Genomic DNA, 26,062 nt, shown 5'->3' with positions numbered 1-26,062 from the left:
TCAGCTCAGCTTTGCTGGGCAAATAGTATAAGACCCCAAGCAGCATTAAGCCACGGGGAAAACTCTCTGTATATAGTTTGAATGTTTGCTAGTTATTAATAAGTTTCTGTAGATATATATTCCCTTAATGTCTTCATAACCATGTAAAGAACAATTTGATATTAAAGTTGAGTGGTTGGGGGTGGCGAGAGTAGAAAATATTGGAGTTTAATAAATATATATATTTTTATAGATATTCTCTTGCATTAATTAACTTCTCCCCTCCACCACAACCAGAGTATGGGCAATGCCCCCATCCACGACAATCCCCCACTGTCCCTGGTGACTAGGAAGCTGTTCCCACAACCAGGAGAGGTGATGGAAAAGAGATGCTGTCAAAGTTCAAGAGGTCACAGGTCTCCCTGAGAAAACTACAGATCAAGACCTGTCCTAGAGGATGGACCTGGGCATCTCAGGATGTTGTAATATTGTTATTAGAATAGAATAGAATAGAATAGAATAGAATAGAATAGAATAGAATAGAATAGAATATAGAATCAACCAGGTTGGAAGAGACCTCCAAGATCAGCCAGTCCAACCTATTCCCTAGCCCTAGCCAGTCAACTAGATCATGGCACTAAGTTGACTTGCTAGGGCTGGGAGATAGGTTGGACTGGATGATCTTGGAGGTCTCTTCCAACCTGGTATTGTATACCATTTTCCAGTGTCACAGCTTATAAACCAGTGCTTGGTTGATATTGTTTCTTTTCCCTTCTCCTCTGCTCCTTTCACCTCTCTCTCTGGGAAGCACACGAATCCCTCCTTATCTCACGCTGTGTGTGTGGGAGAAGGCTCCTAGCTGGCAAGGAATTTTGAGCTGCATCATATGGCCTGCTGAAGCCTTGCAGGCCTAAGATGGAGGTGGTGGTTGTGGGGGGACAGTTCTTGCCTACTCTTAGGCCTGCTGAGGGTGGAAGGGGTAGAAGATTCTAGGTGGATTTAGTCCAATAGACTTGGCCTAGCTTATGCATGTGTCCATTCTACCTGATTGCCTTTCACTTATATGTAGCTATGACTAGAATCTCCCTTTAGACTTCCAATCAGTGTGCAGCATTCTTACTCTCTAAAAGGAGTAAGAGTCACTGCTGTTCTCCAGCCCTGAGTAGCTCATGGCCTCAGATTATGACAGGTGCCATTTAGCAATGCCCTCCCCTTGCTGATATCTTAGAATCATAGAATCATAGAATCAACCAAGTGGGAAGAGACCTCCAAGATCATCCAGTCCAACCTAGCACCCAGCCCTATCCAGTCAACTGGACCATGGCACTAAGTGCCTCATCCACTCTTTTCTTCAACACCTCCAGGGACTGTGCCTCCACCACCTCCCTGGGCAGCCCATTCCCATGCCAATCACTCTCTCTGGCAAGAACTTCCTCCTAACATTCAGCCTATACTTTCCCCAGCACAACTTGAGACTGTGCCCCCTTGTTCTGTTGCTGGTTGCCTGGGAGAAGAGACCAATCCCCACCTGGCTACAATGTCCCTTCAGGTAGTTGTAGCCAGCAATGAGGTCTCCCCTGAGCCTTTGGGAGAAAGGCAACTAAAGGCAGGACTAACTTACCTAGTCACCAACATCCTGTGTGCTTACAAGCCAAGCTGGCTGTGCCAGATCCAGTGTCTGGCTGTGCCAGACCTGATGGGTCCCCATCAGACAGGAAAGGTGTGGTGCTGGTTTTACAGAGCGCTGCTGCGTACCTAGCCAAGAGCAGAATGAGTCCCTCTGCAGCTTGTCACGGTACTAGATCTGTGCAGCCATGTGTGCTGAGGGGAGATCAAGGCTTGGTGTGGTAAGTGAAACTTTTGGAAGATGCTGATCTTTTTATTTCCCCAACAATTTCTTGGAAACAGTTCCCTCGCTGACACGTGAGATACATCTGAGCCTGTGGTTATACTGAGATGCTCTTCCAAACTTGCAGTGTGGACAGCAGGGCAAGTGGGGAAAGACAAAGCCAGAGAGTCATGAGGTGTAAGAACAGTGAAACCACATACCTTCAGGGATGCACTGTCCAAGAACAAACTTGTAACCCTTGCAGCACTTTTTCCTGGAAAAAACAAACAAACAAACAAACAAACAAATTAATAAATATATTCTCTAAAAGTTGATGTTATCTTTAAAAACAGTCATGGGTAGATCATGGATGTGATGAGCCAAATGGGATGAGGATCCTGACCTTTGCAGCTGGTGGTACCTCAGCAATAAAGAGTGCATCATGGAAACCTACCACTCAGTCTGTGAAATGACACTATGGCCAGCTGCCTCAGGAGCCTGGGGCTGGATATCCCAACACTGAACCACTCACACACGTCCCAGGGAATTTCTGCAAACCCAGCTCCCTTGTGCTAAACAGATGCAGCACACCTCAGTGCAGCCTATATACAGAACTCAGGTCATAATTTTCATGATATGGTGAAGGGTGTTTTCAAACATCCGTCACTACAATGTAAACTTGGAGAAAGGTGCAAGTCTCCATGAGGAGTACACACCAGATAAATCTTATCAGTTATTTCTCATCTTTTAATAAACTTACAAGGTGATACGTGAAATGTATTGGCTATTTCAGCTGGAGCAGTGGACAGTATCATACCTAGTCAAGGGGACAAAACTGCAGTGAAGACTAAGTAGGATCAGGTATTTTTAATGTGCCTATGATATGAACAAATACTTTGTGCTGAGATGTGTTGCTTATGCACTTGACTGTAACAGCATTTAAACATTCAGCTATAGGTGCTTGTTTGCTTTCCTGCTAGCAAAGCACATCAAGTCACTAGGACTCCCTGCAACAGCAAAGGAGCCTTTACAAACAGCTGTGTCTCCTATCAGTCTGAGAACGACTCACTAGGGAGATCTGATGATCTTCAAAGAGTACCATGCTAGTGACTACCAGGATGGCCAGAAGAGAAGCACTGAAACTGCAGTTCAGTGACTACCAGGTTGGCCAGAAGAGATGCACTGAAACTGCAGTTCAGTGACTACCAGGTTGGCCAGAAGAGAAGCACTGAAACTGCAGTTCAGTGACTACCAGGATGGCCAGAAGGGAAGCACTGAAACTGCAGCTCAGTGACTACCAGGATGGCCAGAAGGGAAGCACTGAAACTGCAGCTCAGTGACTACCAGGATGGCCAGAAGAGGAGGACTGAAACTGCAGTTCAGTGACTACCAGGATGGCCAGAAGGGAAGCACTGAAACTGCAGTTCAGTGACTACCAGGATGGCCAGAAGGGAAGCACTGAAACTGCAGCTCAGTGACTACCAGGATGGCCAGAAGAGGAGGACTGAAACTGCAGTTCAGTGACTACCAGGATGGCCAGAAGGGAAGCACTGAAACTGCAGTTCAGTGACTACCAGGATGGCCAGAAGGGAAGCACTGAAACTGCAGCTCAGTGACTACCAGGATGGCCAGAAGAGGAGGACTGAAACTGCAGTTCAGTGACTACCAGGATGGCCAGAAGGGAAGCACTGAAACTGCAGTTCAGTGACTACCAGGATGGCCAGAAGGGAAGCACTGAAACTGCAGCTCAGTGACTACCAGGATGGCCAGAAGAGGAGGACTGAAACTGCAGTTCAGTGACTACCAGGATGGCCAGAAGGGAAGCACTGAAACTGCAGTTCAATGTGCCATTTTATTAAATCTACAAGAATCTGAGGGGGAAAAAAACAATCTCTGTTTCTCAAATTCACAGGTTTTCGTGCTGTGTGGACATGCTGAAATTATCTGCAAAGCTGGGAAACCATCCATTTGGTCTTACTCTCTGATTTAATAAGTGATGCAGAAGAGTGCTAAAGCCACAGCAGTCAGTGACACAACATTCCCCTGGACTATGTGCAGCCATCACATATCATCATTATGTCGAATTTAAATCAACTATCATTTGCAACTGACCACTTAAAACAAAAAATACATTACTCCAAACTATGTAAAAACAAACTTTGGCTCCGTATTTTACTCTCTTCCAAAGATTAGCTAGAATATAAATTATGCTTAATAAGGCTGAACATCTGAAGAGGAAGCCTTGCTTTGTTATGCAAACAGTGGTCCCTCATTAGACTTTTCTCCAAACACTGCTGTGAAGTTTTATCTGCAAGACAAACAAATGCCGGAGGAATGAGTTCAAAGGTGCATCAGAGGCTGTTCACATGCTGCAAGCCGTGTCAATGGCTTTCCAAGCACACATTCATCTCCCCCTGTCTTCAGAAGAAGGGAGGCTGATAAAGGCTTGCTTGTAGCTTCTCTTCAGAATCACAGAAGGTTAGGGGCTGACAGGGACCTCGACAGATCATCCAGTCCAACTCCCCTGCCAGAGCAGGATCACCTATACCAGATTACTCAGGAAAGCATCCAGGCAGGTCTTTAATATCTCCAGAGAGGGAGACTCCACAGCTCCCCATGGCAGCCTGCGCCAGTGTTCTGGCACCCTCGCAGTGAAAAAAAATCCTCCTCATGTTTACATGAAGCTTCCTGTGCCTCAACTTCCACCCATTGCCTCTTGTCTTGTCATTTGGCATCACCAAGCAGAGCCTGGCTCCATCCTCCTGGCACTCACCCTTTACATATTTACAAACATGAATAAGGTCACCTCTCAGTCTGCTCTTCTCCAAGCTAAAGAGCCCCAGCTCCCTCAGTCTCTCAGACATACAGTCTGGCTTGAGAGAACTGGGAGGTAGTAAGGGAGGGAATGCTTGCCATGAAGTTGTGCCAGCTAGAGCTAACCAGAAGGAGGGAGCAGCAGCTTTCATCATTTCTACCCTTCTGCCTGGGAATTCCACTTGATTTTCAAGCTTGGGACCCTTAAGACACACACACTTGGAGTGGCCTGTGTTATCAGATGCAAAACTCAGTCATCACAGCCTGCTCTTGGGTAAGGATTCACCTGCTGGGCACCTTGCAGGAGCTGCCTCTCTCCTCTCAACTTGGCCAGCAATGGCTTTTGACTGGACTTGCTGGCTTTCTTGTGGTTAAATTGTGGATTTGTCTGCCCTCCTGAATTCTCCTGGTATCCAAACCTCTCTCCCACAACCACACACTGAGAGTCCACCACATGCCATTAAATACTGCCCTAGCACCCTGAAGCAAGCACGGCCTTGCGTAGCCTTGCCAGAGGTTGCTCCTGTTAAAGCAACCAGAAAAATCATGTTGTCCTGGCAGATATCCAAGCCTCTGCTGAAATCCATCTCCTCAATGGCTTCTTGCAGCAATGAGTTCCACAGGGGAATGAGATGTCTTTGAGAAATCATTTCCTTGTTTTCAGTCTCCCTTTCAATTTCTGTCGAATTTTCCCAGGGTTTACTGGTGAGGAGATTTGGAAATATTTTCTCTAACTACCTGAGGAATTTTCCACGTAATGTAAGCTTTAAATCACACCTAAAGAAATAGTTTAGAGCTGCTCTGCTTTCCAGATCACACTGCAGTTCCCCACAACAGTCAGTTCCCATTTCAAGATGACAAATGTCTGTTGTGTGCACAGCCCACACAACACAGAAAGCTTCAGCCACCAGTGTGATTTTTGCCAGGAAAACTGCTACTTTAGGGTTAAGGCACAGGAAATGCAATACTGCAGTACCTGTTTCTCTGAACTTTGCATTGCTGCCCTGGGATTCCTGCTAGCTTTAGCTTTTTACATTCTTAAAGGGAAATCCGTCAAAGTGATGGACACATGAGTTGATCATTAGCAAAGGCATTTTAACAGCAATACTCATTTTCAGGCATCCAGCTCCAGGCTGACACATCTTATCAATGTTGCACAGCAGCAATCTCATTATACATAATGAGAGGCAAGAGGGGGTCCTCACTGATAATTTTAGCTATGGAATAACTTTCATCAATGCAGTTGCTATGGAGTTGTACATGTGAACACAAACTAATACGTGTCTGTGTAAGAAGCTCAGACACTGAAGTCTGGATCTAAGCAGAAATTATGTTGATTTGTTAACTTCAAATCTGGCTTCCACATGGAGAAATTTCTGGCACGCTTATCTGTTGCAGCTTTTAATGAGGTGCTGCAGCTATTAAAAATGGAGCAACTTCTGATTCACATGCAATCTTCACTCAGGGACATGCACAAGCCCAAATGCACAGAGAGTTTTGAGCACCATGATTTCAGTCACTGCAATATCCAGGTTTTATGTCATTGGTAAGAAAATCCATAGTGATAAAGACTCTGTTAAGCAGAGTCTCCCTTCCCTTTTTTTTTCTTTTTTGGACAATGTGCTGCAGGAGAAGCAAGGAGATGTTGAACATCTCTCCATCTCTGGAGATCAAGGTGCTCATGAAGTATCAGAAGGTGGGATTTAGGGTCAAACCTTTCATACCAATAAACACACCTGGGGCAAAGAAAGCAGCAGATCTGACTTTATTGAAGGCTTTTGTGGCCCATCACCTTGTAGTGAAAGGAGAGAGCATCTGAGTTTTCCAAGAACACCCTGGAAACTGCCCCATTGCTTAAAGGTTCCCCCCCTATCCCAGGCACACAGCAGTACACCAGCACAGCACTCTCTACCCCATGCTGCAAATTGGTAGCTGCTTGATAGCATCGCCCTAGACAGGACGAAAGGCAAGATGCAAGGAATGTGGCTTAATTAAGCCACAACTTTATTAAGTTAGCTTATCTGGCAGCTATCAGCAGTAACTCATCCAGTACTGCCCACATTTTTTTCCCCCATAATTGTTTCCACCTGGTGCAGGGCTGCCATCACCCCCGGCCCACCTCCTGCTCTGCAATGGGAGACTGTGGCTGACAGCAGTGCTGGAGAGACCAGAGTAAAATGAACTGAGAAAATACTTCTTTGTGAGAGGGAAAAGAGTGATTCAGGCTCCCACAGGAGTTGAAATGCACAAACATCGTGAGTGATAATGAACCTGTAACTGTCTGCAATACCACAGCAGTGACCTGGGCTGTGACAACAGATGGCTCAGAGCTGCTTGATGTATAATTGAGATTTTGGTTAAATTCAGTAAAGAGGCAACTCTCAACTGTGTCACGATTATTATGTTGCAAAAGGTATGTGATAGGTACTCAGTGACTGAAACAAAGGGAAAACAGAGACAAAATGTGAAGGAAAATGAAAACGTTAATGTTTTATTTAGATGTTTATATGAGATTGATAACTGGCAGAATGACAGAGCTCAGAGGGTTTTGATCAGCAGTGCCGGGTCCAGATGGAGACCTGCTTCTAGTAGCAATCCCCAGGCATTAGTACTGGGTCCACTTTGCTCAACATGCTTACCAAAGACCTCAACAACAGGACAAGAGAGCACCCTCATCAAGTTTGCTGGTGATACAGAACTAGGAAGAGTGTCTGACACACCAGAAGGCTGTGTTGCCATTCAACAACATCTGGAATGGCTGGAGAGTGGAGCAGAGATGAACTTAATGAAGCTCAGCAAGGGTAAGTGTAGAGCCCTGCACCTGGAGAGGAGTAACCTCACAGGTTAGGAGCTGACCTGCTGGAAAGCAGCTTTGTGAGAAGGATCTCTGAGCCTTGGTGGGCAATAAGTTAACCATGAGCCAGCGGTATGACAGCAAGGCCAGTGCTATTCTGGGGTGCACAAAATGCAACTCTGCCCTAGTGAGGGGACACACCTGGACTGCTGTGTCCATTTTTGGGCTTCCCAACTCAAGGTGGACAAGGAACTCGTGGGGGGAATCAAGTAGGGGGCTACAAAGATGACTAGGAGACTGGAGCATCTCTCTTACAAGGAGAGGCTAAGAGACTTTGGGCTGTTTGGCCTGGCAAGAAGAGAAGACTGAGAGAGGATCCTATCAATGCTTATCAGTATCTAAAGGGTGAGTATCAAGAGGATGGGGCCAGACTGAAAAGTGATGCCCAGAGACAGGACAAGGGGCAAAGGGACAAACTGGAACACAGGAGATTCCGTCTGAGCTTGAGGAAAAATCTTCTTTGCTTTGAGAGTGGCAGAGCGCTTGGAATGGGCTGCCCAAAGAGGCTATGGAGTCTCCTTCTCTGGAGATACTAAAAATTCACCTGAGCACATTCATGTGCAGTCTTATCTAGGTGAACCTGCTTTAGCAGGGGAGCTGGACATGAAGATCCCCAGAGGTGCCTTTCACCCTCTACCATTCTGTGATTCTGTAACGCTGATTTCAAATGAGCATAATATGTTAAGGAAGATCTTGCCATGGATGTGCAAAATAGAAGAGTCTCTTCTAGGAAATATTTGCCTCCTAGGAATACAGTAGACAAATAAATTCCTATATTGAGTCAGAAACTGAGTTATTAGGATAAAATATTATCCTTTCTGTGATGCTACAGTGCTGGAGTTCAGACAGTCAGTCTCCAGCATGGCTCCAGACAGAGGTAATTCCAGCAGAAGCACTTCACCTTCCATTCATTTGGGCTAGGTGCATATGCATGGGCAGCCTCCGTAACTCAGTTGATGCCCAAGATTTCTTCACTGGAAGATGCATCAGCTCCATATGGGGTCAAGCAAATCAAATCCCTCCTCTTTGACATGCTGTTTCTGACGCGTGAACATCAGGAGAGTCATGGGTTCAGAAGCATAAGAGCTGCTTAATATTTTAAGTAGTTTAGGTACACCAACACTGTTTTCCCAGGTTGTTGCTGGTTAAAAGTACTGGCAATACAGTCAAGCAAATACATTTAGTAAAATAAAAACAAACCAAACCACTTTCCTGCTGGGAAAAAGATAGGAAGAAAAAAAAAGTAAACCAGATTTCTTCAGACAACATTATAATGTGACCTCAAAAGAACTTGTGCCATATCTTGAAGATCTGAGTCAGCAAAAGCCATGGCATGGCTGTGTTTAATTGCACAAAAGAGTCTCTGTTGGACTGGTTCCTTATTTTGCCTGCTAAGTGTTTCTTTTTGACCGCTTTGAGGAAAGCACAAGGCAACAAAAATGCAAATATAGAATGCAGCTATTAACTTACAGAAAGTAATTAGACAGCTACAAGAGCAAGTAAACAAGGTATATATATTAAAAAAACAATAAACCATGACCAAACCACAACTTTTTTTTTTCCTCTCATAGTCTATATAAAATCCAAATGAGGGACAGAGCTGTCTGCCAAAGAATGCACAAAGGCCCTCTGCATCACAAGTGTATTAAGGACACAGCTTTGTGGCTGTGCAGGGTTTCCCTGTAATTCACATGGAGAGAAGATTGATGGCAACGTGGTGTAAAACTGAAGCAATCCACTTCAGTTTTGTTTGCCTTCTGTGAGACACATTCTGAAATCTTGAGTAAGAGAGGATGGCCCCCATGCAGACACTTGCTCAGCATACACTTTGCCATGATTTCCAGACTTAATCCTTTTCCACACTTTTTTAAGAGATAATTTACGGTTGCACTGGGTGCAATGCAAGGTCCAAGGTCAGCTGAAGCCCCTCCAGTCACTATCCCAGCTGAGAATAAACAACGAGAGTACACTGCCTAGGAAATGTTGCAGCACCTAGGGCCAATGTATGCAAAAGTGTAATTCTTTTTTTTTCTCTTAAATGAATGAATAAAACAGGACTTGCCTCAACAACCACTGAGATAACTCACTGTCAGCAAAGCTGGAACTCAGACCTCTGACAGAAAATCACTGCAACCTATTCATTGACTTTTCTCAAAGTCTGATTTTCAGTGATTAATGCATTTCCAAGCTGTATATCTTGTCAGCTGCTTAAGCCAAGTGAAAATACCCACACATAACAGTTTTATTTTCTTTAGGAGGGGAAAAAGAAAAGTGTCCTGCTATCTGCTCTTTCACTCAGCTGTGGCTAATATGACAGACACCAGAAATGAAACTCTGTTCCAGTTGCTAATGGGAGGGTTTTGATAAGGTTCACAGGTCCTGGACTGCTCTTCCATGAATGCAAGTCAGGGACCAGATACTCCCCCTGCCAAAAGTCACATACCTTTGCTGACTCTGGGGATTCATGCCAGGGAGGCTTTGGCCAATGCCCTGGAAAGCTCTCAGACATGTTCCCTGGCTGCTGTGTACAGTTTTGTTAACTGACTCCTTTACTTTAAGTGTTGTTTCATGTCATCTTTTTATTGTCAAAAGAAGTTTTATGGTGTTGGAGTACAACTCTTGTTCCTTCTTTTCAGAAGGCTCCTTCCAAAGTGATTTGATGATTTGCAGCCCCTGCAAAGCATGGTATTTGTGAATGTGTGAAGCTCACTCCTCTATAAAAGAGCAAAAACTATTTCAAGGGCTGTGTCATGGAGGGCCTGTAGGCCCCAAAAGAGGCTTGTTTATGCCTTGCCTTGCCTGGACATGTGTTTCTGCCAGGACCCCTGATTGTAAACAGGTTGTGTAAGCCCCCACACACCCAGCTCGTGTCTCCCTGGGGCAAATCCATGTGATCCCCATATTTGGGAAAGTCCAGGCAAGAGCTTCTGCCTATAATGGTAAGGTTTGGCTAACTGCCAACCTGATTGGTCATTCTAGTGGCCAAAGAGGCCATTAATCTTGGCCCCCAGTCAATAAATAGGGGTGCACAGGTAAACAAAGTGCTCAGACCCCTGCACAGCTCTGACCCTCACTTGCAGCGCTCAGTCCCCCATGCTCAGGTGCTAACTTGATGCTCAGAGGCTCATACCCTCACACTTTGACTCATCCGCAGCTCACCTCTCTGCGTACCTTTCTTGCAGAGCTCATTTAAGCCTGCATATATATATATATATATATATATATATATATATATATATCACAGTATCATCAGGGTTGGAAGAGACCTCACAGATCATCAAGTCCAACCCTTTACCACAGAGCTCAAGGCTAGACCATGGCATATATATGAGGAGCCTATAGTCTCCTAAGCCAGCTGTGCACATCTGCACACTACGTTGTTATCAGGACCAGATCCTGCATTGCATTTACCTACAGAGCTCAGACTCCCAGCAGCCACGCACACTTTGCATGCCTGCTGCCTATCATTGCCTGGTAAGAGCCATTGCCACTGAGATAACCAGGAAGCAGGCTTTGAATTGTCTGCACACACACACAGCCTGCTAGCCGTGAACAACTGTGCCAGTGACAGCACAATATTTTCCTACACCTGAGATCCTGCCAGCTGAGAATTCCTGGACAGAAGCATCCAAAGGAGCCAGCAGCACCAAAGGCAGAGATTGCCTCTTTGCCAGGAGAAAAGGTCAGAAACCTATTTCCCCACAAACTGGGAAGATTTATCCTCTCCCCTCAAGCCGGGAGGATTCCAGCCTCAAAGTCCATGGGCAGAGATCCCCTGAAGTCTGGACATTTGTATAGGCTGTGACATAGCCCAGAGGATGATTAATAATTAATAAGAGTTGTGAGTAACAGCTTTAATACCTCTGTAAATATAAGTTGCCTCTGCCATAGAGCAGAATCAGTTTTAGCCCACCTTGCTGGGCAAATAGGATATGGCCCCAAGCAGCATTAAGCTGCGGGGAAAACTCCTCTCTCTGTTTATAGTTTGAATGTTTGCTAGTTAAATAACAAATCCCTGTACATATTTTATCCTAAATTGTTTTCATGACCATGTGTCAAAATTTAATATTAATATACAGTGGTTGGGGGTGGTCAGAGTTCAGAATATTGAGATTAATAAATATATATTTTTATATAAAATTATCTCACCCCAATTAATTTCTCCCCTCTGCCAAATAGGCATATGGGCTGAGAACCCCCCTCTGTGACAGGGTGTCAAGAAATCCTCTGTCCTGTGTGGGTATGGGTGAGGTGTGGAGTTAAGATAGGCAATGACCTGCGTAAAACTCAAGAATGGACAAAAATCAAAACTTCACAGGTCTGGGGAATTTAGCCACTAGAAATGTCTGTCTGTTTTGTAGCGGTCTCTGGGACTCTATTCTCCACAGACACGGCGCAGGACATCTCGCTAAGGTGGCATTTGTGGTTTTAACTAAATGAGGTGTGATGAGGTGTTCAGTGGAGGTGTTCAAAGAAAATCCGGGCAGGCAAACCACTTCCACAACATGCTCACTCACTGTTAAGAGTTAACCCTCCTGGGGAGGTGGTCTTGAACCTGCCACCAGATCCTCCTGACTCCTCCCAAGAGGTGGGTCTGAACCTGCCCCCAGGTGTAGTTGTTAGACCACCCCCACTGCTTGTCTAGCCCCCTATAAAAACAGAGGAACTTCCTGATTCTCTCTCTTTCTCACCCTGCCTCCCTGCACCATGCTTCTGTTCCTGATGCTCTTTGTTTCAGCATGTGGCCATCCTTCCATGAGGTGGACAAACTCATTGCCATCAATCTCATTGTGTATATCTATCTATCTATCTATCTATCTATCTATCTATCTATCTATCTATCTATCTATCTATCTTATATATATATATAACATATATAAAAATATATATACACACACTTATATATTATATTATGCATGTATATATATATATATATATATATATATATATATATTTGCATCTTGTTTTTCCTTCCCTATACCTCTTTATAACTCCCCTACCTCAAATACCTTTTATTTATTGTTAAAGTTTTCTCTTTTAACTTCCAAATCGAAGTGAGACTATTTACTTGTTTTATCTTTTCTTCTCTGCACCTAATTCTTTTCTTTCCAAAAGAGGGGAGAGGGGAAGGCATCCTATAATGGTATTGGTTCTGTTAGCTATATATATTTAGAGTCTCTGGGAAATTTAAACTAGAACCAAGACACTCACTTGTGTCAGCAGCCCAGCAGGCTCAGGAGGTCACTGCTTATTTTAGGACTTTAGAGATGCTGAGAAAGGGGCTGGTATGAAAACCCTCAGAGCCTTGATGCACAAATACACTCACTAACCACAGGCTAATCACCACATAGCACAGACCTACTGGTGGTGCTGGTAGCTGTCAGTGCTTCCATCTTGATTAGTATACTGGTGTCCACAAATGACTAAGAAGAAGTATGCCTGTGAATAATCTCTAAGCAAATAAAGAAGCCCTGAGAAATCCAACACTACATCACTTCAAAAATGTAATTACACCTAGTGCCCCTGGAAAAGCCATTTGTTGGATGGCTTGCATGTGCATTAACACCATCCACAAAATCACATATGTGATTCCTGCTGGATCCCTTCTTAGTTTCATATTTCATTGCTTTGTTGTCTAGCTTTAATACAAGGGAATAAGGGGAATGATTATGTGGTTCATCACAAAACAGATGTCAAAAACAGCAGGATGGTTAAATAGAAGCCTTTTGACTCAGACTGAGTGTGAGGAAGAAGTTCTTCACCATGAGAGTGGTGAGAGCCTGGAATAGGTTGTCCAGGGAGGAAGTTGAGGCCCCATCGCTGGAGGTGTTTCAGGACAGGCTGGATGAGGTTCTAGCCAGCCTGATTTAGGGTAGAGTGTCCCTGCCCATGGCAGGGGGATTGGAACTAGATGATCCTTGTGGTCTCTTCCAACTCTGACTGATTCTGTGATTTTTATGAGTTTTTGATGGAACAGGTCATCTTGAGTGCCATCACAAAGCACCTACAGGATGGCCAAGGGATGAACCCCAGCCAGCATGGGTTTACGAAGGGCAGATCCTGCCTGACCAACCTGATCTCCTTTTATGATCAGGTTACCTACCTGGTGAATGTCCTGCAGAGGGACCTAGACAGGCTGGATGGGTGAGCAGAGGACAATGAGATGAGATTGAACAAGGCCAAGTGCAGGGTTCTGCACTTCGGCCACAATAACCCCAAGCAGTGCTACAGGCTGGGGACAGAGTGGCTGGAAAGCAGCCAGGAGGAAAGGGATCTGGGAGTACTAATAGATAGTAGGCTAAAGATGAGGCAGCAGTGTGCCCAGGTGGCCAAGAGAGCCAATGGCATCGTGGCCTGCATCAGGAACAGTGTGGCCAGTAGGACAAGGGAGGTTATTCTTGCCCTGTACTCAGCACTGGTCAGGCCACACCTTGAGTGTTGTGTCCAGTTCTGGGGCCCCTCAATTCAAGAGAGATGTTGAGGTGCTGGAACGTGTCCAGAGAAGGGCAACAAAGCTGGTGAGAGGCCTGGAAGACAAACCCTCTGAGGAGAGTCTGAGGGAGCTGGGGGTGTTTAGCCTGGAGAAGAGGAGGCTCAGGGGGGACCTCATTGCTGTCTACAACTACCTGAAGGGAGGTTGTAGCCAGGTGGGGGTTGGTCTCTTCCCCCAGGCAACCAGCCACAGAACAAGGGGACACAGCCTCAAGTTGTGCCAAGGGAAGTATAGGCTGGATGTTAGGAGGAAGTAGTTGTTGTTGGCAGAGAGAGTGATTGGCATTGGAATGGGCTGCCCAGGGAGGTGGTGGAGTCACTGTCCTTGGAGGTGTTCAAGAGAAGCCTGGATGAGGCACTTAGTGCCATGGTCTAGTTGACTGGCTAGGGCTGGTTGGACTGGATGATCTTGGAGGTCTCTTCCAACCTGCTTGATTCTATGATTCTATGATTCTATGATTCTATGATTCTATGATGTAGTCTACCTGGAGCTTTATATATGTGCTGTCAACTTTGTCTTGCACCCTTATTTTCCAAATGTATTTTATTTTCTGGCATTTTAACAAGAAATTAAGTTTGTTTATTTTCACAGGTGAAGTTGGCACAGATTTTGCAGAATCAAATTAATGTTGGACAGGTGTGAAATTTGAGAGGAATTAAAAAACTTAGTTGTGTACAAAAATAGCACTGTTGGCCTCTACTGCATGGTCTAATGAACTGGCAAGTGTTACTGCATCCTCATACACACATTGTCATTTCTAAGAAAAAGCAGCCTTCTAAATCTCAGATGAAATGATTCAACACTGAGCCTGCATTTTAAAGTAACTCACTGCTTTGAGATTAAAAGTATGAAAAGAGAGCAAAAGTATTTTTTTTGCACCACCTCCAACTTCCAATTAGAGGACTGTAAGCCAAATTTCCTTCCCAGCCTGTAAATAGTATGTTCTTCTGATGGCACACATTCAATTATTTATCTAAACCAAGGTGAGCCAGAGTACAAGACCAATCACAGCACATCTGTCCTCTATCTTGGATTTTCTTAAGCTTCCATGACTCTTCATTTTGTAGCTCCAATTTCCTACCAAGCATTTGTGCAAGACAGAGAGCAATAAATTCCATTTCGGTATGGAGGGCAGAGCCAGAGCAGTGCTGCAAGGAGCGGTGCTTGCTCACTGGCTGCTGTGCTGATGCTTGCTTATGGGAGTCAAACAGCAATAAATTGCTGGCAAGCTCTGAGGCTTACTGAATTCAATCCAGCCCCGTTTATATAGCATCTTTCATCAACAAGATCACAAAAATGCTGCATAAGCAATGTCTAATAAACTCCTTTTGATAAACAATGAAAGGCAAGCATCTTTTACACATGCATAAGGAGAAAAACATCATAGAAACTATGCAAGCAAGTCAGATTTCCAAAGCTAGCTCTCCAAACAGGACATAAATCCCAATTAACCTTCAGAAACAAGCTAGGGACTTGGTCTGTGTTCACTTAGGAATGAGCTGCCATGATCATGATTCTGCAGAAATCCCTGGCACTTTTCAAGTTGGGAATAGGCTGATGGGTTAGCACATTCTCAGCTCTGGACTTCTTGGAAGAACAGTTTCAGGCAATCACTCATGGCATAAACTTAATAAGGTCTGACATTGGTCACTGGAAATCATTGCAAACCTTTCCTTGGTTTTGATGGATTTGGGGTTTGAAATCTATCCATGCTCCCATCTTTCCTTTGCAGACACACCATCTATCTATAACCTAGACCATCCATTTATGCTCTAGACACAGTCATTTAGTCCAGATAACTAACTGGCATTTTAATTTGTGATAGTTCTGTAAATTTAACACCAGGAACTTCAGGAACTTTTAGGAGGAAGTTCTTCCCAGAGAGAGTGATTTGCCATTGGAATGGGCTGCCCAGGGAGGTGGTGGAGGCACCGTCCCTGGGAGTCTTCAAGAAAAGACTGGATGAGGCACTTAGTGCCATGGTCTAGTTGATTGGTTAGGGCTGGGTGCTAGGTTGGACTGGATGATCTTGGTGGTCTTTTCCCGCCTGGTTGAGTCTATGATTCTATGAAAGCAATCAACTAAGACCAGCCAGGCTAGTGCTTCTAATTGCAATAGTCCAGAGGAGAGTGTATATGTGTATAAATAACTGTAGGGTGGGTGTCAAGTGGGTTGGTCCAATGTCTCTTAGCTGGTCAGCAGCAATAAGACAAGGAGCAAAAGCCACAAACAGGAACATAGAAAGTTTCACCTCAACACGAGGAGAAACTTCTTTGCAATGAGAAACTTCTTCACAGTGAGGGTGACAGAGCACTGAAACAGGCTGCCCAGAATCGTTGTGGTGTCTCCTTCTCCAGAGACTTTCAAAATATGCCTGGATGCATTACTGTGTGAACTACCCTAAAGGATCCTGCCTTGGTAAGGAGGTTTGACTCAATGATCTCTGGAGGTCCCTTCCAAACTCTAATATTCTGTGATTCTGTGAGAGAGCCAGACAGAAGGCCATCAGCTTTTAGGAAAGTTAAATAGCATCTAAAGATAATTTGAGAAAGATGCACCTCTGAGCGCCTTGCTCTTGCAAGGAGCAGATGACACCTGGGTTTTCAGTACTGAACTGGACACTAACAGACAGTTAGTGGAAGGAAGATCATAGAATCATAGAATCAACCAGGTTGGAAGAGACCTCCAAGGTCATCCCGTCCAACCTAGCACCCAGCCCTAGCCAGTCAACTAGACCATGGCACTAAGTGCCTCATCCAGGCTTTTCTTGAACATCTCCAGGGATGTCGACTCCACCACCTCCCTGGGCAGCCCATTCCAATGCCAATCACTCTCTCTGCCAACAACTTCCTCCTAACATCCAGCCTAGACCTACCCTCGCACAACTTGAGACTGTGTCCTCTTGTTCTGTTGCTGGTTGCCTGGGAGAAGAGGCCACCCCCCACCTGGCTACAATGCCCCTTCAGGTAGTTGTAGACAGCAGTGAGGTCACCCTGAGCCTCCTCTTCTCCAGGCTAAACAGCCCCAGCTCCCTCAGCCTCTCCTGATAGGGTTTGTGTTCCAGGCCCTTCACCAGCTTTGTTGCACTTCTCTGGACACCTTCCAGCACCTCAACATCTCTCTTGAACTCTGGGCCCCAGAACTGGACACAGCACTCAAGGTGTGGCCTGACCAGTGCTGAGTACAGGGCAAGAATAACTTCCCTTGTCCTACTGGCCACACTGTTCCTGATGCAGGCCAGGATGCCACTGGCACTCTTGGTCACCTGGGCACACTGCTGGCTCATCTTCAGCCTCCTACCTACCAGTTTTCAGCACTGCTTGGGGTTGATGTGGCCAAAGTGCAGAACCCTGCACTTGGCCTAGTTAAATCTCACCCCAGATGTCTGCATTTGGATACTCTGCCTCTCTCTTGTGGAGAATTCCTGTTGAAAGGACAAGACTCCACACAGGCTATGGAGGTTCATGTGAATTGTTCCAGATTAATGGGAACCACACACTCTCTGGTTACCTTCTGCAGAAAAGGGGCATGAAATGGCTATCTTCAGAGCACACACTTTACAAGAATGCAAAAAGCATAGCAACCTAATTGCATAAGGGTGCTTAACAGCCACTTAAGCATTTTTATCCTTCCAGTACTGGCTTAGAGTCCCACCACTTTCACTGCAGCCAAGGGAATTTATCAAGTCAAGATTTCGGCCATGCTATAAGCAGCAGAAATAAATCTTAGAGGGAAAAAAACCCAGCCACATACTTTTAGACAAATAGATGCATGACCTTTGAAAATCATCTGATCCATGCACATCTGACAGCACGGTTAACTGCTCAGAGGCTCAGACAGCTGAGTTTTGAATGTCTTCAGGCATGGGGATTGTCCCACTTCTCAGGGACCCTCTCCGAACGCTTAACCATTTCACTGTGCATTTTCCCGCTTTATGTCTAATTAAAATATCCCTGCAGCAACTTATGGCTCTTGTCTTAGATCTTTTTGCAGTGCCCATCTTACAAAGGTCTGGCTTTGTCATCTCTGTGACTCCTCATTAGGCAATTGGAGACACCAATTAAGTTTGCCTCTTAGGACCCTCTTCTGCAGACTGAGCAAACACAGTTTCCTGAGACTGTTCTTGAATCTAATGTGCCTCTGAGCATCTTAGGTACTGTTTATTAATAACAGCACAAAACTGTAGGTAACTAAATAAAATTAGGGCAGTGAAGCTGGTGAAAGGCCTGGAACACAAACCCTATGAGGAGAGGCTGAGGGAGCTGGGGTTGTTTAGCCTGGAGAAGAGGATGCTCTGGGGTGACCTCGTTACTGTCTACAACTACCTGAAGGGACATTGTAGCCAGGTGGGGGTTGGTCTCTTCTGCCAAGCAACCACCAGCAGAACAAGGGAACAGTCTCAAGCTGTGCCAGGGGAGGTCTAGGCTGGATGTTAGGAGGAAGTTGTTGCCAGAGAGAGTGATTAGCATTGGAATGGGCTGCCCAGGGAGGTGGTGGAGTCACCATCCCTGGAGGTATTAAAGAAAAGCCTGGATGAGGCACTTAGTGCCATGGTCTGGTTGACTGGCCAGGGCTGGGTGCTAGGTTGGACTGGCTGATCTTGGAGGTCTCTTCCAACCTGCTTGATTCTATGATTCTATGAAATAAGTATCCCTAGTGGATATTCTTCTAAAATATTAAAGAAATGGGAAACATCATTTGCTATGTCATGATGGAGTTGCAGCTTTGGTCCCTTCCCACTGTTTTCTCTTGCCTCTTCTGGGCCCCTCAATTCAAGAAGGATGTTGAGGTGCTGGAACATGTCCAGAGAAGAGCAACAAAGCTGGTGAGGGGCCTGGAACACAAATCCTATGAGGAGAGGTTGAGGGAGCTGGGCCTGTTTAGCCTGGAGAAGAGGAGGCTCAGGGGTGATCTTATTACTGTCTACAACTACCTGAAGGGGCATTGTAGCCAGGTGGGGGTTGGTCTCTTCTCCCAGGCAACCAGCAACAGAACAAGGGGACACAGCCTCAAGTTGTGCCAGGGAAAGTATAGGCTGGATGTTAGGAGGAAGTTGTTGGCAGAGAGAGTGATTGGCATTGGAATGGGCTGCCCAGGGAGGTGGTGGAGGCACCGTCCCTGGGGGTCTTCAAGAAAAGACTGGATGAGGCACTTAGTGCCATGGTCTAGTTGATTGGTTAGGGCTGGGTGCTAGGTTGGGCTGGATGATCTTGGAGGTCTCTTCCAACCTGGTTGATTCTATGATTCTATGATTCATTTTTCACATTAGAATTTTAAAAGGAAAAAAACATTTAAAAAAAAGAAAGTAGTACATCTTGAATGAAACACAAACAATGCTATTTGCCATGACTGCATTCTCAAACAAAATATCTGGCCAACTCTGATTACTATCTGAGCCACAAGACCAAGTTAAAATGATGCTTCTAATATATTTTCAACATCAATAGCAGCAATGGAATTAACTTCTTAATGTAAGCCCCTGGAAATCTCTATAAAGACACTAAAAAAGATATTTCAAGAAGGCTTCACTAATCCAGATGTTTCTCTCCTTTTTCCCTTCTGTTTTATTGTTCCCAGAGAAGACCTCATAAAAGCCAAAACTGCTTATTAAGTATACAGACTTAATGAATTGGCCCAGGAAAGAAATAATTCTTAGCATAACATGTTCACAAGTCATATACATGTTTATTGTCTACAGAGATGATAGCAGAGTACTTTCTATATACTGAGCACTCTGTTAGGAAAAAAGCCACCTCCAAAATCTGCTTCCAGCATACAGAAAAGATTCGTTTTTGAAAGAACACAGCGCAACAGTTTGTTGGATTATGTAGCAACGCTATACCATAGCCCCAATGCCAAGGATTATTTTTAGACCCACACATCTGCAGGTTATTTGTTGCAGGGTAGGGTGGACAGAGTAAATCCTGAAAACAATTTGCTAAGCAGACAAGCATTACTGGAACAAGCTGTTATTTACATGGTGTGTCTAGAAGGCTGGCTAGTAACTGGTGCAGTAGTAGCTCTTGTGTAGTCCATGCTGCTCCACCGAGACGAAGTCAGCAGGCAACGGAAAGTTTATGAAGCAGCTTTTTGATGTGGTCTTTAGCTCCCCTGTTAAAAGCAATGGGAGCAGGAACACCATTTGGCCAGTGAATGGTCTGTGGTGGTCCTAGCAGGAGAGCACCAGCCCTGCGGTGCCCTCGCAAAGTCACTGCATTCTGCTTTTTAATTCGTGAGGTTAGTTTTAAAAATTAGAAGCAGAGCTGCTTTCAGCTTCCATTTCCCTATCACACTGTATCCTGCACAAGACTCAACTTTGAAGCTAGACAGAGCTTGAACTTGGCGTCCATCACCTATTAGCTAAATACTAATTGAAGGAGTGGCCAGGGGTGACCTCATTGCTGCCTACAACGACCTGAAGGGAGACTGTAGCCAGGTGGGGGTTGGTCTCTTCTCCCAGGCAACCAGCAACAGAACAAGGGGGCACAGTCTCAAGTTGTGCCGGGGTAGGTCTAGGCTGGATGTTAGGAGGAAGTTGTTGCCAGAGAGAGTGATTGGCATTGGAATGGGCTGCCCAGGGAGGTGGTGAAGGCACCATCCCTGGAGGTGTTCAAGAAAAGCCTGGCTGAGGCACTTAGTGCCATGGTCTGGTTGACTGGCTAGGGCTGGGTGCTAGGTTGGACTGGCTGATCTTGGAGATCTCTTTCAACCTGGTTGATTCTATGATTCTATGATGTGCCCTAACATAGCAACCTCCAGCCATAGCCCCATGGAGAGCCCATTTCCAAGTGACTAATTTTATGGGGCTGGCATTGACTGCTGTTCTGCTCTCACTACTCTCTTCCAGCTCCTGGAAGATGGTTTTAGCTCTGAATAACCTAATGTGGTTGAATACAAGGCTTATAGGAGATGCTGAAATGCTACCAGGTAAATTTACCCTTTGTTTCACTCTGCATGCTTGCTATTTGCAGTTAGTTCCAGCTGAAAGCAAATGTCTCCGCCAGCTCTTTAACCCACTCCCCCAAATATAGGGATGGACTCTGCTGCTAGGCATGATACCTGGACAGCATGAAATACACACACACAGTATCATCAGGGTTGGAAGAGACCTCACAGATCCAGCAGGCACTGTGCTTTGGCCAGCTATGAAGCACTGAGAGTGAAGGGGTTAAAATGAGCCAAAGGAAGAGTGGAGCAGACCTTAGTGCTGTGTCTGAGAGCTGAAGGCAAAACCCCTTTGTGATGTGCAAGAGAGCTGAGAGGAAAGGTCACAAACCCAAACTATAACCCTCCTATCCTCAAGGGGTGGGTGAAGGGCTCTGCAGCGGGACCTTGACCACCTGCACAGATGGGCAGAGTCCAATGGGGACTTCAATAGCTCCAAGTGCAGGGTGCTGCACTTTGGCTGCAACAACCCCATGCAGAGATACAGGCTGGGGTCAGAGTGGCTGGAGAGCAGCCAGACAGAGAGGGATCTGGGGGTGCTGATTGATACCCGCCTGAACATGAGCCAGCAGTGTGCCCAGGTGGCCAAGAGAGCCAGTGGCATCCTGGCCTGCATCAGGAATGGTGTGGTCAGCAGGAGCAGGGAGGTCATTCTGCCCCTGTACTCTGCACTGGTTAGACCACACCTTGAGTGCTGTGTTCAGTTCTGGGCCTCCCAGTTTAGGAGGGACACTGAGATGCTTGAGCGTGTCCAGAGAAGGGCGACGAGGCTGGTGAGAGGCCTTGAGCACAGCCCTACGAGGAGAGGCTGAGGGAGCTGGGGTTGGTTAGCCTGGAGAGAGGAGGCTCAGGGGTGACCTTATTGCTGTCTACAACTACCTGAGGGGAGGTTGTGGCCAGGAGGAGGTTGCTCTCTTCTCTCAGGTGGCCAGCACCAGAACGAGAAGACACAGCCTCAGGCTGCGCCAGGGGAAATTTAGGCTGGAGGTGAGGAGAAAGTTCTTCCCTGAGAGAGTCATTGGACACTGGAATGGGCTGCCCAGGGAGGTGGTGGAGTCGCCATCCCTGGGGCTGTTCAAGGCAGGATTGGACGTGGCACTTGGTGCCATGGTCTAGCCCTGAGCTCTGTGGTAAAGGGTTGGACTTGATGATCTGTGAGGTCTCTTCCAATCCTAATAATACTGTGTGATACTGTGGTACTGTGAAGATGCGGTCCTGAGCTGATGGACATTACTTGTGATGAACACACAGGGAGCCTCAAATGTGATAATTTCAGGGAGGAAACTTGCACAACTTCTCACACCACTATTTAATGCTGGAAAACAACCTCCATGTCCCCGATCCTACTCATCTTTTAAAAAAACATGCTTATCTAAACCACATCTTCCTTGAGAAAGGAAAGTTGCACTGTCAGGATCTGTGACCTTGCCAAGATTATGCTGCTTGTGAAGAAGAAGAAAAAAAAAAACAAAACCAGCTTTAGCTGGTTTAGTTCCTTAATCATAGAAACTAAGCCATACGACTCTGACCCAGAGCACAGCTGGTAGTGAAGGTCTGTGCTCCACCTTGAAAAATGTATTTCCCTTTATTGCATGATGAACTTTAATCTCACTTTACCAATTATGAAATAAACATTTAAATGCAGATCATATCGATTTGAAGCTTTTGGGCCACAGCATAAATTTAATTGTACTTTCTGCTGGTTTGTTTCTGTAAGGAAGGAAATATTTATAGCTGCAATGAAATTATCCACCAAGTTAAAAATGTACCAGCACCCTTTCTGGACTTCAGCAAAGCCTTTGACACTGTCTGCCATGAGAAGCTCCTAGCCAAGCTGGCAGCTCATGGTGTCACATCCAGTTGGCAGCTGTCACTAGTGGTGTGCCCCAAGGATCAGTGCTGGGCCCAGTCCTGTTCAATATCTTTACTGCTGATCTGGATGAGGGGATTGAGTCCAGCATCAGTAAGTTTGCAGATGACACCAAGCTAGGAGCAGGTGTGAATCTGTTGGAAGGTAGGAGAGCCCTGCAGAGGGACCTGGACAGGCTGGATGGGTGGGCAGAGGCCAATGGGATGAGATTTAACAAGGCCAAGTGCAGGGTTCTGCACTTTGGCCACAACAACCCCAAGCAGCACTACAGGCTGGGGACTGAGTGGCTGGAGAGCAGCCAGGAAGAAAGGGACCTGGGGGTACTGGTAGATAGTAGCTGAAGATGAGGCAGCAGTGTGCCCAGGTGGCCAAGAGAGCCAATGGCATCGTGGCCTGCATCAGGAACAGTGTGGCCAGTAGGACAAGGGAGGTTATTCTTGCCCTGTACTCAGCACTGGTCAGGCCATACCTTGAGTGCTGTGTCCAGTTCTGGGCCCCTCAATTCAAGAGAGATGTTGAGGTGCTGGAACGTGTCCAGAGAAGGGTGACAAAGCTGGTGAGGGGCCTGGAACACAAACCCTATGAGGAGAGGCTGAGGGAGCTGGGGGTGTTTAGCCTGGAGAAGAGGAGGCTCAGGGGTGACCTCATTGCTGTCTACAACTACCTGAAGGGAGGCTGTAGCCAGGTGGGAGGTGGCCTCTTCTCCCAGGCAACCAGCAGCAGAACAAGGGGACATAGTCTCAAGTTGTGCCAAGGGAAGTATAGGCTGGATGTTAGGAGGAAGTTGTTGGCAGAGAGAGTGATTGGCATTGGAATGGGCTGCCCAGGGAGGTGGTGGAGGCACCATCCCTTAGTGCCATGGTCTAGTTGACTGGCTAGGGCTGGGTGCAAGGTTGGACTGGCTGATCTTGGAGGTCTCTTGCAACCTGGTTGATTCTATGATTTTGAACTGCTGGATGTGCTCCCAGTGTGCTGCTGTGCTGCCTTTTAGGAGTGGGTATATGCCCTCTGTGAGTAAATAACTGAGAAAATACCTATCTAGGATGTTTATTTGTGAAGCACTTTGGCATGAAGACCTTTTGCATCTAGAAGTTGCTAATGAAATCTAACTGGCAGGTTCATGCATAGTTGGGTGGCCCATACAGAAGCACATTTAAACCACTGGTATTACATAGTGTGCTTTGTCTTAGCTAATTGCTTTGTTTGGGGGCTATTTTGCTTCACCTAAAAAGGGAAGTTTGATCCCACTGTGATGATAGTTTTTCTCCTACAGTCTGTCTAATTTTCCTGTTTTATCAAGGCCTTTGCAAAACAGCAAGTGATGCTTCTTGCTGCCATTTTGGTATTGCTGGTGCAAAACCTCACTAATGTTAATAAATATGTAAAGAGAGAGTGCCAGGAAGATGGAGCAAGGCTCTGCTACTGATGCCCAATGACAGGACAAGGGGCAATGGGTGGAAGCTGAGGCATAGGAAGTTCCATGGAGGAGGAATGTGTTCACTGTATGGGTGACAGAACACTGGAATAGGCTGCCCAGGGTGGTTGTGGAGTCTTCCTCTCTGGAGATATTCAAGACCTGCCTGAATGCGTTCCTGTGTGATTTGGTACAGGAGATTCTGCTCTGACAGGGGAATTGGACTGGATGATCTTTCAAGCTCCCTTTCAACTCCTCACATTCTGTGATTCTGTGAAAAACAAAGATCTGCCTTCCCCCTGCCCAACTTCTCTGTTGGAGCAGTATTGTGCAATTATCCTTGCATTAGTTATGAATCTCAGTTGAAACAGATTGCATTTTTAGATACTAGTGCTTGCAGGCATATGTCAAATATATATATTTATATATTTATATTTGTATTCCACTTCTTACAGCTGGTGTAAATTGGGGATGCGCTGCTGGAGCTGGTGAAGCAGTTCTAGTTACAGGCAGCAATGCAGAGCTGTGAGCACTGGAGCATCTCTGGAATTTAAAACATCCAAATCCACTCAAAGTTTGGGGTCAGAAGGAAAAAAAATGTGGCCTGAATGAGATCAGAATCAAGGTTATTGACCAATTTGCCCAGAAGATGGGATAGGACATCACTCTTCAAAGACACACATGGAGGTTTATTGGCTTTGGACCTTTCTAGCCTACTTTTGCAGGCAATCTGAAAGCTCATCTGTACAGGGTCAGAGCCTTTCCTTGTGTGAGACGCTGTCTTTTCACTATGAATGTCCCTCAGTTTGTCTCATGTCATCAGGTTTCTCCTTCCTGCAGATTATCCTGGACACCCACCCTGCACACCAGCCCAGTTGTGGCATTCAGGGGTTTCATCTGCTTGTGGAGCCCATCTCTCTTCATTGTTCCTTCAAGGGCTTTTGGATTTTTCTCACACAATGTTCCTTTTTTTGAAGTTAATGTTGGTAAATCTGGGCAAAACTCCTTCCTGAACAGCTCATTCTGCTGTTTCATGGCAACACTCAGTGCCATATTTCTTCTTCCTTTACCATTAGCACATTCAGCAAAGCCTTTGACACTGTCTGCCACAAGAAGCTCCTGGCCAAGCTGGCAGCTAAAGGTTTGGACAGATTCACTCCGTGCTGGGTCAGGAACTGGCTGGATGGCAGAGCCCAGAGAGTGGTGGTGAATGGTGCCACATCCAGTTGGCAGCTGTCACTAGTGGTGTTCCCCAAGGATCAGTGCTGGGCCCAGTCCTGTTCAATATCTTTATTGATGACCTAGACGAGGGGATTGAGTCCAGCATCAGTAAGTTTGCAGATGACACCAAGCTAGGAGCAGGTGTGGATCTGTTGGAAGGTAGGAGAGCCCTGCAGAGGGACCTGGACAGGCTGGATGGGTGGGCAGAGGCCAATGGGATGAGACTGAACAAGGCCAAGTGCAGGGTTCTGCACTTTGGCCACAACAACCCCAAGCAGTGCTACAGGCTGGGGACAGAGTGGCTGGAGAGCAGCCAGGAAGAAAGGGACCTGGGGGTATTGGTGGATAGTAGCTGAAGATGAGGCAGCAGTGTGCCCAGGTGGCCAAGAGAGCCAATGGCATCCTGGCCTGCATCAGGAACAGTGTGGCCAGTAGGACAAGGGAGGTTATTCTGTCCCTGTACTCAGCACTGGTCAGACCACACCTTGAGTGCTGTGTCCAGTTCTGGGCTCCTCAATTCAAGAGAGATGTTGAGGTGCTGGAACACGTCCAGAGAAGGGCAACGAAGCTGGTGAGGGGCCTGGAACACAAACCCTATGAGGAGAGGCTGAGGGAGCTGGGGGTGTTTAGCCTGGAGAAGAGGA

The 26,062-nt window shown here is 46.1% G+C and overlaps 1 protein-coding gene across 1 annotated transcript in view; it reads right to left on the bottom strand.

Annotated features, from left to right (window-relative positions):
• CCBE1 (collagen and calcium binding EGF domains 1) overlaps positions 1 to 26,062 on the bottom strand; it is a 158,155-nt gene that overhangs the window by 40,242 nt on the left and 91,851 nt on the right. Inside the window, exon 3 of the mRNA XM_064140299.1 lies at positions 2,029 to 2,081. Within this exon, the coding sequence (XP_063996369.1) occupies positions 2,029 to 2,081 (53 nt within the window). The remainder of the gene's footprint in view (positions 1 to 2,028; positions 2,082 to 26,062) is intronic.

Source organism: Pogoniulus pusillus, chromosome Z, assembly GCF_015220805.1.
Source record: "Pogoniulus pusillus isolate bPogPus1 chromosome Z, bPogPus1.pri, whole genome shotgun sequence".
Taxonomy (NCBI): domain Eukaryota; kingdom Metazoa; phylum Chordata; class Aves; order Piciformes; family Lybiidae; genus Pogoniulus; species Pogoniulus pusillus.
Note: the sequence above shows the minus strand (reverse complement) of the source record. Positions and strands in the feature narration are given on the sequence as shown.